This window comes from Saimiri boliviensis, chromosome 6 (genome assembly GCF_048565385.1).
Source record: "Saimiri boliviensis isolate mSaiBol1 chromosome 6, mSaiBol1.pri, whole genome shotgun sequence".
Classification (NCBI taxonomy): Eukaryota; Metazoa; Chordata; class Mammalia; order Primates; family Cebidae; genus Saimiri; species Saimiri boliviensis.
Window position 1 is genome coordinate 24,992,567 of NC_133454.1, and position 14,797 is coordinate 25,007,363.

The following is a 14,797-nucleotide window of genomic DNA, read 5'->3' on the forward strand; positions in this document are numbered from 1 at the left end:
GATCTAAAATCGACACGCTATCATCAAAATTGAAAGAGCTACGGAACAAGATCAAAAAAATTCAAAAACTAGCAGAAGACAGGAAATAACTAAGATCAGAGCAGAACTGAAGGAGATAGAGACACATAAAACCCTTCAAAAAATCAATAAATCCAGGAGCTGGCTTTTTGAAAAGATCAACAAAATACACTACTAGCCAGACTAATCAAAAAGAAAAGGGAGAAGAATCAAATAGATGAAATAAAAAACAAAAAAAAGGGGATATCACCACCAATTCCACAGAAATACAAACTACCATCAGAGATTACTATGAGCAACTCCATGCACATAAACCAGTAAACCTGGAAGAAATGGATAAATTCCTGGACATTTGCACCCTCCCAAGCCTAAACCAGGAAGAAGTTGAAACCTTGAACAGGCCAACAACAAGGGCTGAAGTTGAGGCAGCAATTAATAGCCTACAAACCAAAAGAAGTTCAGGTCTGGAGGGGTCCACAGCTGAATTCTATCAGAAGTAGAAAAAGGAGCTGGTACCATTCCTTCTGAAACTATTCCAAACAATACAGAAAGAGGGAATCCTTCCCGAAACATTTTATGAGATGAACATAATACTGATACCAAAATCCAGCAGAGATTCAACAAAAAAAGAAAACTTCAGGCCCACATCCCTGATGAACATCGATGCAAAAATCTTCAATAAAATACTGGCAAACCTATTGCAACAGCACATCAAAAAGCTTATCCATCACAATCAAGTAGGCTTTATCCTGGGGATGCAAGGCTGGTTCAACATACACAGTCTATAAAGGTAATCCACCACATAAACAGAACCAAAGACAAAAACCACATGATTATCTCAATAGATGCAGAGAAGGCCTTCGACAAAATTCAATAGCCCTTTGTGCTAACAACTCTCAATAAACTAGATATCAAAGAAACATATCTCAAAATAATGAAAGCTATTTACCACAAATCTACAGCCAATATCATACTGAATGGGCAAAAACTGCAAATATTCCCTTTGAAATTTGGCACTAGACAAGGATGCCCTCTCTTACCACTCCTATTCAGTATAGTATTGGAAGTTCTAGCCAGAGCAATCAGGCAAGAAAAAGAAATAAAGGATATTCAATTTGGAAAGGAGAAAGTCAAATTGCCTCTATTTGCAGATGACATGATTGTATATTTAGATAATCCTATCATCTCAGCCCAAAATCTCCGTAAACTGATAAGCAACTTCAGCAAAGTCTCAGGATACAAAATTGATGTGCAGAAATCACAAGCATTTCTATACACCAATAACAGACTAACAGAGAGCCAAATCATGAGTAAACTGCCATTCACAACTGCTACAAAGAGACTAAAATACCTGGGAATACAACTAACAAAGGATCTAAAGGACCTCTTCAAGGAGAACTACAAGCCACTGCTCAGGGAAATAAGAGAAGATACAAACAAATGGAGAAACATTCCATGCTCATGATTAGAAAGAATCAGTATTGTGAAAATGGCCATACTGCCCAAAGTAATTTATAGATTCAACACTATCCCCATCAAGCTACCGATGACCTTCTTCACAGAACTGGGAAAAACCACCTTAAACTTCATATGGAACCAAAACAGAGCCCACATAGCCAAGACAATCCTAAGCAAAAAGAACAAAGCCGGGGCATCACACTACCTGATTTCAAACTATACTAAAAGTCTACAGTAATCAAAACAGCATGGTACTCAGACCAAAATAGAGGTATAGACCAATGGAACAGAACAAAGGCCTCAGAAGTAACACTACGCATCTACAACCATCTGATCTTTGACAAACCTGACAAAAACAAGCAATGGGGAAAGGATTCCATGTTCAATAAATGGTGTTGGGAAAACTGGCTAGCCATGTGCAGAAAGCAGAAACTGGACCCCTTCCTGACACCTTACACTAAAATTAACTCCAGATGGATTAAAGACTTAAACATAAGACCTAACACCATAAAAACCCTAGAAGAAAACCTGGCAAAACCATTCAGGACATAGGCGTAGGCAAGGACTTCATGACTAAAACACCAAAAGCATTGGCAACAAAAGCCAAAATAGACTAATGGGACCTAATTAAACTCCACAGCTTCTGTAAAGCAAAAGAAACAATCTTTAGAGTGAACCAGCAACCAACAGAATGGGAAAAAATTTTTGCAATCTACCCATCTGACAAAGGGCTAATATCCAGAATCTACAAAGAACTAAAACAGATTTACAAGAAAAAAACAAACAAACCCATCCAAAAGTGGGTGAAGGATGTGAACAGTCACTTTTCTAAAGAAGACATATATGAGGCCAACAAACACATGAAAAAATGCTCATCATCACTGATTATCAGAAAAATGCAAATCAAAACTACATTGAGATACCACCTCATGCCAGTTAGAATAGCAATCATTAAAAAATCTGAAGACAACAGATTCTGGAGAGGATGTGGAGAAATAGAAACACTTTTACACTGTTGGTGGGAATGTAAACTGGTTCAACCATTGTGGAAGACAGTATGGCACTTCCTCAGGGACCTAGAAATAGAAATTCCATTTGACCCAGCAATCCCATTACTGGGTACATACCCAAAGGATTATAAATAGTTCTATCATAAAGACACATGTACACGTATGTTCATCATGGCACTGTTTACAATAGCAAAGACCAGAAACCAACCCAAATGCCCATCAATGATAGACTGGACAAGGAAAATGTGGCATATATACACCACGGAATACTATGTAGCCATAAAAAATGATGAGTTCATGTCCTTTGTAGGGACATGGATGAATCTGGAAACCATCATTCTCAGCAAACTGACACAAGAATAGAAAATCAAACACTGCATGTTCTCACTCCTAGGCGAATGTTGAACAATGAGCACACAACGACACAGGGAGGGGAGCATCACACATTGGGATCTGTTTTTGGGGGGCCAAGGGAGGGACAGCAGAGGGGTAGGGCGGTCAGGGAGGGATAACATGGGGAGAAATGCCAGATGTAGGTGACGGGGGAATGGAGTCAGCAAACCACATGGCCATGTGTGTACCTATGCAACAATCCTGCAAGATCTGCACATGTACCCCAGAACCTAAAGTGCAATTAAAAAAAAAACACACAACAAAACAAAGTGTAAAAAAATAAAATAAATATAAATATAAATAAATAAATAATAAATAAATAATGACTTTACCTAGTCATATCATTTTCAAACTGCAGAAAATCAAAGACAAAATTTCTTGAAAGGAAAAACACCTTATCTATAGAGGAACAAGGATAGAAATTATATCCAGCTTCTCCTCGGATACCATACAAACAAAATGGAAGTGAAGTAAAATATTTAAGTGTTGAAAGAAAAAAGATTGCCAGACTAGAATTCTGTATCTTGCAAAATTACCCTTCAAAAGAGGGAGAAATAAAGACTTTCTCCAACCATCACAAATTGAGGGAAATTGTCACTAGTATACCTACCTTGCAAGAAATGTTAAAAGAAGTTCTTCAAAGAGAAGGAAAAGGATATAGGTCAGAAACTCAAATCTACATTAAAAAGGAAGAGTGCTAGAGAAGGAATAAGTAGGTCACATAAATGTCTGAAACGAACCAGCACACTTCCCTCAAAAAGTTCTCCATGCCTCAGCCACACAGCATTCCTTCTTATGTTCCAGGAGCACCCACATCGCCATTGTCACATTGCCGGAATGGCTGCTGTCTTCCTCAAGGCTACAGCCAGGTCTGTGAGGTGCTCAGTGTCTGATGAATGAATAAATGAATGACAGAGCACCCCAACCAGCAACTGGGTGGGTTATTAAATAGCATGTCTCTTTATTTGCAGTTCAGCAAGAAGACTCCGGTGCTGATACTGTTGCGTGAAGAGCTCACCTGCTGGACTCTTTCTGCCCAGGTCTGGCCCTTCTTCAGGTCAAGCAGGAGATGGATGTTCTTCTGACACAGGTTGCTCCTGGACCCTGAAGGACTTCCATCTAGGAGGTAGAGAAATGCCCAAGGGACACCACAGGGAGATGTGGCTGGCCAAGGGGTAGGGCTGAAGATGACTCCCTGTAACCCCACTGCTCTCCATGTTCCCAGAGCTCCATCTAGAGAGCAGAAACCCATGGAAGAACAGGCAGTGGTGCCTCGGGCAGCTGGGATTGAAGCCTGAGTCTGTTTCTCCCAACTCAGAAGCCCCCGCTAACAGTTCTTCATCTCTAGTCATATGGGCAAACAACTGATGTGGCATTTATCATGTGCTGGACACCATCACCCCCAAGACAACCCTCCAAAGTAGACACTTCCGTTGCAATAGGAAATTGAGGCACAGAGGCATTATGTAACTTGCCCATGGTGGAGCCGAATTGGAACCCAGCTTCTGCTCCTGAGTTTGGCTTCAGTTCTGCCTTCTGTATCACGGGCACAAACAGTGCCTCTTCTTAAGGTTGTTTTTGGATCAAATGAAAAACGCTGACAAACTACCTTGTGCAGAAACTGGCATACAGTGAGTGCTCAATAAATGCCCGTACTGCACTCCAACAGTCTTCCTGTAAGCAGGCTGAGGTGGCTGTGCCTGAATCTCTCCCTTAGCCCCAGGATGGTCGGCACAGCTGTTCACCACAGACAGGCTCAGGGGCTGCATCCTGGATAGCTCCCATGGTGGTTTCATCCTACCATCAGCCCTCCACCTGCCACGGCCACATAAACAGCCCCTGTGTGACCACTGGGCCAAGCACAAGGGAAAGAGACCATGGGACCCAAAGTCACATCCCAAGTTGGTGGCAGGTCTAAAACCTACACAGCATCACTCCTTATACTGCCATCTGTGACTGAAGGTAAGGTCAGCAGACCAGCAGTGACAATGCCCAGAAAGTGTCAGAAATGCGAAATTGCAGGCTCCACCACAATCTAAACACAGGAGCCCAGGCCCATGCATGACGGAGAGGCAGTGCTCTCTGACACCACAGAGTCAGGGAAGCCAATATGAAACCTGACTTCAAGTCCTTCCACAAACTTAAGAGAAGCCCTGCAGGAGTCCAAGACAGCCAGCCCCCCTCCACCCGCCTCTACCGGCCCTTCCCCAATAGGGAAAGGCTAAGTCTCTTTCCCAAGTGCCCCACTGCAGTGCCCCTTTCCACTGTCCAGGATAACCATCTTCTCTGCCCAGTCCCTCATCCGTCAACTCTCTCACCTGTTGCTCTTAGCAGTCCCAGTAGGAGGGTCTCGTACTGGAGTCCTGAGCTGAGCAATCTGTAAGATGTGATATGCTGCAAGGAATAGAGAAGAAGGGCCAGGTGGAGGGAAGCTGCCTGATAGCAGAGCCTTCCCAGACCACGGCACAGGGGCTGGGGTGGGAGGGCAGGCCACGCCTGGGCCGTGGCTGCAGTGGGCCTGGGAGAAGAGTCATATGAACAGGCCCTCAGCCTGGAGCCCTTCTGTGCACTGGCAGACAGCATGAAAGGCTGGCAAAGCCCTGTCATGTGAAGCACAGAAGACAGGACACAGCCCTGTGAACTGCATGCCCCTGCTCTCGATGTCGGCCAACCAGAGAGAGCATTGCTGGGTGTGGGCAGGAAACCCGGCAGTCACACCCGTCTACCTGCCCCCAGTCAGGAACACAGATCAACCAGTCCCAAACAGCTTACCTTCGTCTCACCTGCTCTATTCGATCTCGCATGACGTCCTCTGTCATCTCACTTGGCACTTGGAAGATACGAGTGTGGCTGCAAAAGGCCATTCATACATTGGCATGTGGGATCTGAGTTTCTTGCTTACCAGGCATAGAGAACGGCTGGAGTTGGGATCCTGAGAACAATGGCTCTTGCCCTGACACCATGAACTTTCGAGGTGGTCTCTTCCCCTTCTTGACTCATGAGCACAAAGCTTTTTTTTTACTAACCAGGTACCCTTGAGCCCCCAGCAATGCCGAACAGGTAGCAGACCGTCCCAGGGAGAGGCAGGAACACAGTTGGGCGCCCTTACTGAAAACAGTAGGCAGTGGTCTCGTGAGCCATGGAATTCACTCTTCTGAATTCACCCTTCTGAATTCCTCTTCAATTTATCGTCAGCTCTTGATGACCTGCATCACTCCAAACCCACTGTGGTTCAGAGATGATTCTAGAAAACCCTATGGCAAGGAAGCTGCGGGGCCTCCCGGGGAGCCTCCTCGCTTTGTTTCACTGTGCTGCCTCCACCTTCCTGCCTCTGGCCCACTTCACCTCCCTTCCCGCCATTCCCCTCATGAGGCCCCCCCTCTTTCCACCGAACACCCTAGTTCTGTCTCTGTAGGCAGCGCTCTCGCGGTAGTGCTAGGGACTTTTGAGAGTGATGACAGCATGAATGCTGCAGCAGTGACCACAGCCAATGGGGAGGTAAGGTGGGCTCATGAATGTTGCTCCTGCATGGCAGAGCCAGGTCTTTGGCCTGAGAGGAAGATAAAGAATGCAGGGATCCCAGAGGAGGCAGGGAGCCCCATCCTAAGAGGAAAGGGGAAGGGGTCAGAGAAGAAGGGGCAGTAGCGCTGGGCCTGGAGGCCATGTGGGATTGGCCAGCTTGCCCAGGCTCCTGTGCTGTAAAGTTCCAGACACCCTTCCAGCTGCTGTTTCTCCAGTTCCTGCCCAGGTCACCAGTTCCAGGTACAGTTCCAGCAAACAATCCACTAGCAGTCTTTCCTGAGTGCCCCGGGCAGTAGGACCCAGCACTTCTCTGACCTGGGTCGCCCACACTACACTCTCCACGATACTCCGCAGGGCTTCCCTCTAACTAGCACACACCTTATCCACGCAGCTAACTTCTAACTCTTTGAAACTCTTTGAAAACTATTCTTTTCTCTCTTTTTCCAAAAGTCTAGCAAACACCAGGTGATCAGTACATGCCTTTCAAACAAATGAATATTCAACAATGCTTCATAAAGGGATATATTTCCTGACTACATACTTATTTCAATAAGAGGGGGACACCAACACGAGTGGGCTGTGGAGGAAGGCAGGCAGAGGCTTTCGGTTTAAAATCTTTGTAGAAAATCCAGAGTGGAAAAATTATAAGTAGATAATTGACTGATTCCTGCAGGCTGTCTCAAAAGCTTAAACCTAGTCTTGTTATACAGCCAAGATTTGTTAAATATTGGCAGATGATGTGTGTGTTATCCAAATCAAGAGCACAATGTCTGCAGTTCCATAGCACACCCACGTCAGGCACAGAAAAGCCTGGATTATAACCAACAACATTTATGGTTTTAGGGGCCTCAGAAGGTTTCCCATCCAAAAAAAACTGTTTCCCAGGGAGGTCTCAAATCCCGCCATGTTATTCCTTTCGGTTATGTAATTACGGTGCATTTGAATCTTTTTTTTTTTTTTTTTTTTTTGAGACGGAGTTTCGCTCTTGTTACCCAGGCTGGAGTGCAATGGCGCGATCTCGGCTCACCGCAACCTCCGCCTCCTGGGTTCAGGCAATTCTCCTGCCTCAGCCTCCTGAGTAGCTGGGATTACAGGCACGTGCCACCATGCCCAGCTAATTTTTTGTATTTTTAGTAGAGACGGGGTTTCACCATGTTGACCAGGATGGTCTCGATCTCTCGACCTCGTGATCCACCCGCCTCGGCCTCCCAAAGTGCTGAGATTACAGGCTTGAGCCACCGCGCCCGGCCCCTTGAATCTTCTTAAAAGGCAGATGCCACTGAAAAGGGTAAGCACATGAAAACCCTTTCTTGAGAAATGGAGCCTCCTTGATACAAGAGATCAATGCCAATGATAAGGCGAGGAGAGGGATCCCTCAGTTTCCTGGAGGACCAGTCTAAGCCCTTAGTCCCTCTCCTGGGAAGGGTGGCTGATGTGCTCCAGAGACCCCCGGTAAATACAGGTGCAGGAAAGGAAATAGGAAAGCCTCCCCCCAGAAGAGTGATGGCTTCAGGACAGCTCCCTGGGCCTCGTGACTCAGCATCTGCAGAGCCAGCAGAGGCGGTGGGGACGGCTGCGCACTGGCAGGCACCCGAGAGGCTGGTAAAGCCACCATAACCGAGCACAGAATTCTAGCCCCGGGCGCTGGGAAGCCTCCACACACCTCAGTTGCAGATGACAACTTTGGCTTCTGCATTTTAAGAGCTTATTTTCGTTTAGCTCTTTAAAGTGCAGCCACTTCTGAGCAGCTCAAGTGCAAAAAGAACAGAAGTCTGAAATGTATTCAGAAGCATTTAAGAAACGGAGTGCAAGCCCAGTTTTCCAACCCCTCAAGTCATTTAAAAATGTAGAAATGAGTTGAGCTTTCAAGACAGCAAGAATATTCCCTTAAGACCCCAAAGCAAGGCTGAGAAATTTGTCAGCCAAAGACAACATCTCCAGAGAAGAGCATCTGTGGGTTTGTGAGGACAGGGGCTCGCACATGTCTCCCCGTCCTTCTCCCTCTCCCCGCTTCACCCAAGGAAAATGGGACGCTTTACCTCCATCTTATGAACTGGATTCGTGTTCTCTCCTCCAAGACCTCCTGGCTCTGATTTGCCGACAGATCAGACTTAGAGAGGTGGTGCTTCACCTGGGAAATCCAAAGGGGTCCATGTGATTCCTGCCCAGTGTGGTCCCCAGCTTGGCTGGCACAGAGCCCAGACAAGCACCTCACTCTTGCCCAGAATCACTATGGTGTACCTCCTGCCTCTCCCTTCTCCCTCACCCCCACTCCCAGCCAACATCTCAAACTCTTAGTTACCACATCTCTGGTCACATGGATGTCCTGGCCATGGGTGGGAGGGGAGTCGATGGACATCTTCTCCCTTAAGCCCTGGGAAGGGTAGTTGGCAGACAGCTTTTCCTTTATGCCCTGAGAAGCCTCTTCTTCTGTCTGCAAGGTGAGCAATTCCCTCTGAAAATGTCACTCTGCATCCAACCCTGAGTCTTCTTCTCCTCTTCCTTCCTGTTTATTCCTTCTCCATCACAACTCTCACACCACATATTCACACACACACACACACACACACACACACACTCCTTACCTCACTGTTCCTGCAATAAGCTACTTTCCTGTGACATCCTTGGAACTCCCTAAGTCCCCGGCCCTATCCCAAGCTGTTCCTGAGATACCCTTGAGCTGGAAAGGACGCAGGTGAAACCCTCAAGTCAGAATGCTTGAGAAGCAGGATGGCGTTAGTGGCAGTGCTAACACATTTCCTACCAGGACACAAGCCACAGGGTCCTCCAGGACATGTGAAGAAATTAGACTCAAATCTAGGGAGGGCGTCTGCCAATGAACTTGAGTTCCAGTTCCATGAAGAAGGAAGTCCAGATCCTCACACCCACTGAGACCAGCTCTTTAGGATTTTGGATACCCTGAGTCATAGAGGAATCTTACTCACTTTTTTCAACCAGTGCTGTACTACAGATACAGCCTCGCTTTCCACAACGTCAATGTCCTGGAACAAATTGGCAAGTTGGTGACCTCAGAAAACCTAGAAACCCAGCTCCACCCACCCACCCCCACCACTGTTACTCAAAATTATTTGTAAGATCTCTCTCAAGTGCAGCAGGACCCCAGAGGGGGAGATGATATATGAGAAATTGTGACTACCACCAAGCTGCTTACCGAACTGGTTACTGGTAGGAAGGGAAGCCCTACACCTTTCCGAGCAAGAATATACACAATCCAGGTTGTAATTATCATCTCTGAATTTATACCAGGCCCCCTTCTTGGCTCCCTCCTTCCATTGAAGCTGCCTGAGAACTCCTATGGGACAGGGAGGTCATTGAAGGGAGGTGTCCCCCTGATTGGCTGACCCGTGATGATGTGACAATGGCCTCCCTTTGAAAGTGGTGTATGTGAGTATAAATGCAGTTGCCAGGAGACCCTGCCTGCATTTTAGGCTCTGGGTGCAATGCCTGTGAGTTACCGTCCTTCAAAGAGCAGAACCATTCAATAAAAGACGGCTTTCTAACACCACTGGCTGGCCCTTGAATTCTTCTCTTGGGAAAGCTCTAATTTGAGAATTCACCTTGAGGCAGGAGGATAGGGTCTGGAGGCAGGAAACTTAAAGCCGATTCACTCTGACTTCTTAGAACTAAATCAAAAGGAAAACCCCAACTTTCCATGCCCAAGTAACAAAAGGACCAGATGCTACTCCCTTTGCAACCCTCCCCTCTTCTGCATGGCAGATGAAAAGCCGAAAGCACCTCTGATTGGTCCCCTACCACAACCAATCAGGCTGGTCATGGGCCAGGTCTTCATTTGCATAGAAGTATATAACTTTGTAACTTCACTTCGACCTCTGATTGGTCACTTTCCACAACAAATCAGACGCTGGCATAGGGTGTAATGTTGTAACTTCACTTCAGCCTCTGATTGGTCACTTTCTGCAACCAATCAGACTGATCACAAGCCACTACTTCATTTAATAGGGTGTATACCAAGTAACCAATGGGAAACCTCTAGAGGATATTTAAACCCAAGAAAATTCTGTAACCAGACTACTCCTACCCTGTGGCGTGTACTTTCATTTTCATTAAATCTCTGTCTTTGTTGCTTCAGTCTTTCTTTGCTTGGTTTGTGCATTTTGTCCAATTCTTTGTTCAAGACGCCAAGAATCTGGACACCCTCCACCCATAACAACCTGTTTGGTAACAACTTGTTATGTGCTCTTGACCTAATCATTAGTCCTTCTGGTCTGAGTTTCTTTGTCTTATACTGAAAGGGATAAAGTTGTGTCTCGTTGTGTCTCTAGTTTTCTTCTAACTGTAACATTCCATCAATTTTCCCATGTTTATTCTTCTCAGGACTGTAGAAAACCGTTTGTCATGTTCTCTGCTTCCCCTGATACAACCACTACACCTCTTTCCTCTCAACAATTTGCCTCAATTTTGTGTCATCCCTGACATAGTCAGAATAGACTAGGCTCTGCTGAGGACTAAGGCAACAAACCAACCTCCCAATCAAAAATGTTTATTTCTCACTTCAAAACTCTAGTGCAAGTTGGGAAACTTCCGAGCAATTGTGATTGTGACCCCCATGACTGCTAAATCAGGGAAGGAATCAGGTCAGTGTTCCAGGTTTCAGCCCAGAGGCTCCTACTTAGAGCCTTTGAGCTAGAAATAGTCCTATGGCCTCAACTATCTCCAAGAAAGACTGGAAATTGTAAAATAACAGATGAAATTACCTGTCAACATCTCTGTTTCTGCTGCTATCCCCTAAAATTTATGTTTTCAGTCTTACTGATGGAATTTTATTTTTGAATATTTAAAATATTAATGTGATTTAGAAATCAAAACTACATGAAGAGATATATTTAAGGAAGTTTCATCTCTTCCCCATACCTTCAAACTTGTTCTAACTCACTTCAGGAGTAAAATTTTCATTCGTTTCTGAACTACGCATCCTGTTTATGTTGACAAAATGAAGCTGATGCATAAATCTATTTGCTTTTTGATTACTATTTGATAAAATGCATACAGTAAAATGTACAAATATATGTACAGCTGAGAAATATTTTTACACACACACTCTCTCTCTGTCTCTCTTTCACCTGTTTAACCACGGCCCAGATCAAGATAGAAAACATTTTTAGTAGGCCATTTGTATTACATTTTATTTGATACTATTTAAAATAATGCTGCTGGCCAGGCGCGGTGGCTCAAGCCTGTAATCCCAGCACTTTGGGAGGCCGAGGCGGGTGGATCACGAGGTCAAGAGATCGAGACCATCCCGGTCAACACAGTGAAACCCCGTCTCTACTAAAAATACAAAACATTAGCTGGGCATGGTGGCACATACCTGTAATCCCAGCTACTCAGGAGGCTGAGGCAGGAGAATTGCCTGAACCCAGGAGGCGGAGGTTGCGGTGAGCCGAGATTGCGCCATTGCACTCCAACCTGGGTAACAAGAGCGAAACTCTATCTCAAAAAATAAAATAAAATAAGGCGGGCGCGGTGGCTCAAGCCTGTAATCCCAGCACTTTGGGAGGCCGAGGCGGGTGGATCACAAGGTCGAGAGATCGAGACCAACCTGGTCAACATGGTGAAACCCCGTCTCTACTAAAAATGCAAAAAATTAGCTGGGCATGGTGGCGCGTGCCTGTAATCCCAGCTACTCAGGAGGCTGAGGCAGGAGAATTGCCTGAACCCAGGAGGCGGAGGTTGCGGTGAGCCGAGATCGCGCCATTGCACTCCAGCCTGGGTAACAAGAGTGAAACTCTGTCTCAAAAAAATAAAAAAATAAAAAAATAAATAAAATAAAATAAAATAAAATAATAAAATAATGCTGCTATGAAATTTTTATATTGTGCTTATCTTTTGGTTGCCATAAGCACTAAATCTTCTGAGCATATACCAAAGATTGTTCCTAGGTCATAGGCTTGTGATCCTTTGGAGGAGAAGAGGCATTCTAGTTTTTGGGATTTTCAGCATTTTTGGGCTCTTTTTTCCTCATCTTTGTGGATTTATCTACCTTTGATCTTTGATGCTAATGACCTTTGGATGAGGTTTTTGCATGGGTGTCCTTTCTGTTGATGTTGATGTTGGTGCTTTCTGTTTGTTAGTTTTCCTTCTAATGGTCAGGCCCCTCTGCTGTTGCAGGTCTGCTGGAGTTTGCTGTAGGTCCGCTCCAGACCCTGTTTGCTTAGGTATGACCAGCGGAGGCTGCAGAACAGCAAAGATTGCTGCCTGCTCCTTCCTCTGGAAGCTCTGTCCCAGAGGAGCACCCACCAGATGTCAGATAGAGCTCTTCTGTATGAGTTGTCTCTGGACCCCTGCTGGAAGGTGTCTCCCAGTCAGGAGGCAAGGGGGTCAGGGACCCACTTGAGGAGGCAGTCTGTCCCTTAGCAGAACTCGAGTGTTGTGCTGCTCTCTTCAGAGCTGGCAGGCAGAAATATTTCTGTTGAAGCTGCACCCACAACTCTCCCTTCCCCCAGGTGCTCTGTCTTAGGAAGATGGGAGTTTTATCTATAAGCCCCTGACTGGGGCTGCTGCCTTTCTTTCAGCGATATCCAGTCCAGAGAGGAGGAATCTAGAGAGGCAGTCTGGCTACAGTGGCTTTGCCACACTGTGGTGGGTCACACCTAGTCCAAACTTTCTGGTGGCTTTGTTTACACCATGAGGGCTAAACTGCCTACTTGAGCCTTCGTAATGGTGGATGCCCCTCCCCACACCAAGCTCCATTGTCCCAGGTCAACTTCAGACTGCTGTGCTGACAGTGAGAATTTCAAGCCAGCGGATCTTAACTTGCTGGGCTCCATGGGGGTGGGACCTGCTGAGCAAGACCATTTGGCTCCCTGGCTTCAGCCCCCTTTCCAGGGGAGTGAATGGTTCTGTCATGCTACAGTTCCAAGTGCCACTGAGGTATGAAAAAAACACCTGCAGCTAGGTTGGTGTCTGCCCAAATGGCCACCCAGTTTTGTGCTTGAAACCCAGGGCCCTGGTGGTATAGGCACCCAAAGGAATTTCCTGGTCTGCAGGTTGCAAAAACAGTGGGAAAGCATAGTATCTAAGCCGGATAGCGGCACAGTCCCTCATGGCTTCCCTCGGCTAGAGGAGGGAGTTCCTCTGACCCTTGCACTTCCCAGGTGAGGCAACGACCTACCCTGCTTCTGCTCGCCCTCCGTGGGCTGCACCCACTGTCTAATCAGTCCCAGTGAGATGAACCAGGTATCACAGATATGCAGAAGTCACCTGCCTTCTGCGTTGGTCTCTCTGGGAACTGCAGACAGGAGCTGTTTCTATTCAGCCATCTTGCCCCCTCTCAAATTTTCCTGATTTTATGAAGTCAAATTTATTAATCTTTCTACATTGCATCTGGATTTTTAGTCATAGTCAAAAGATTTTTTTCCCACACCCCAAATTATATAGGAATTTACCCATACTTTCCTATAGTGCTTACATGGGTACAGATTTTTACACTTAGGTCTTCACTTCTTTGGGAATTTAATAAAAATATCAGTTTACCCTGTGCATCAGTGATTGATTGCCTCAATAATGCTGTATTAGAAAACTATAAAATGCCAGTGGCATATAACAATAAGTGTTTATTACTCATAAATGCTTGAAATCATAAACACTTGGAAATATGGGATTCCACCTCAGGCATCAGCTGGGTGTCAGCTAGGTATCTCTCCCGATCTTGACTGGGCTCACCTACATAACTGAGGATCAGCTGATCAACACTGGCTTCTCACATAGGCTGGTTCAAATTGGAGCAATTACGGCAATGTGGCTGTGCTCTCCCAGCAAGCTGCCATAGGCACATTCTCGTGGCAGTGGCACAAGCACAACAGAGCAAGCTCCAAAGCATGGCCCTATTTCAAGCCTTTGCTTGTATATCACTTGCTGACTCCCCACTGATCGAGCCCGATCAAGCCCAGAGTAGAGAGGGGAGACACCAGAAAGCTGTACAGCAAAGACTTTGAATACAGGAAGGGGTAAAGGAATGAGGGCATCTTTGCAATATACTACATCCTGCAGTCTCCTAGATCTAGCTCATCCGAGATTTCTCCTTATCATCTCAGGCTTCTTAAGAGTCTTTGTCATTCATTATCTTCCCTGTAAGTCAGTCCACTGCAATTTGGCTTTCTGTCCTGATTATTCTACTACACCCGTTTTCAACAAGGTTGCCAGTGGGTTCTAAACTGCCAATCTAATGTGCATTTTTTGGTTCTTATTTTTTGTGACAGAACATGTTATTTGAGCATCATCCTGTCAAACATTCTGTAAGCAGGTCATATTTGTGCCGGGTAGCCTCTGTTCATCAATATCCACTCTCTAGTCCTCCCTCCCTGTTCTGGACCACATCAGTGCAGTCCTGTGCCTTCTGGATACTGGTTAGCCGG

At 45.8% G+C, this 14,797-nt stretch overlaps 1 protein-coding gene across 2 annotated transcripts; it reads right to left on the bottom strand.

Annotated features, from left to right (window-relative positions):
* Window positions 1–3,818: 3,818 nt before the first annotated feature.
* On the bottom strand, window positions 3,819–9,718 carry SPATA19 (spermatogenesis associated 19). 2 transcript variants are annotated; one of them, XM_010330798.3, is made up of 7 exons: window positions 9,574–9,718; window positions 9,347–9,403; window positions 8,704–8,835; window positions 8,441–8,532; window positions 5,652–5,729; window positions 5,198–5,273; window positions 3,819–3,998 (listed from the first exon to the last, which is right to left on the bottom strand). In XM_010330798.3, exons 1-6 carry the CDS (start codon window positions 9,649–9,651, stop codon window positions 5,207–5,209), a joined length of 504 nt encoding a protein of 167 aa, XP_010329100.1. In that variant the 5' UTR covers window positions 9,652–9,718; the 3' UTR covers window positions 3,819–3,998; window positions 5,198–5,206. The 2 variants fall into 2 exon arrangements, with proteins under 2 accessions (XP_010329100.1, XP_003943005.1); XM_003942956.4 differs by having other exon boundaries at window positions 3,819–4,112.
* Window positions 9,719–14,797: the final 5,079 nt, after the last annotated feature.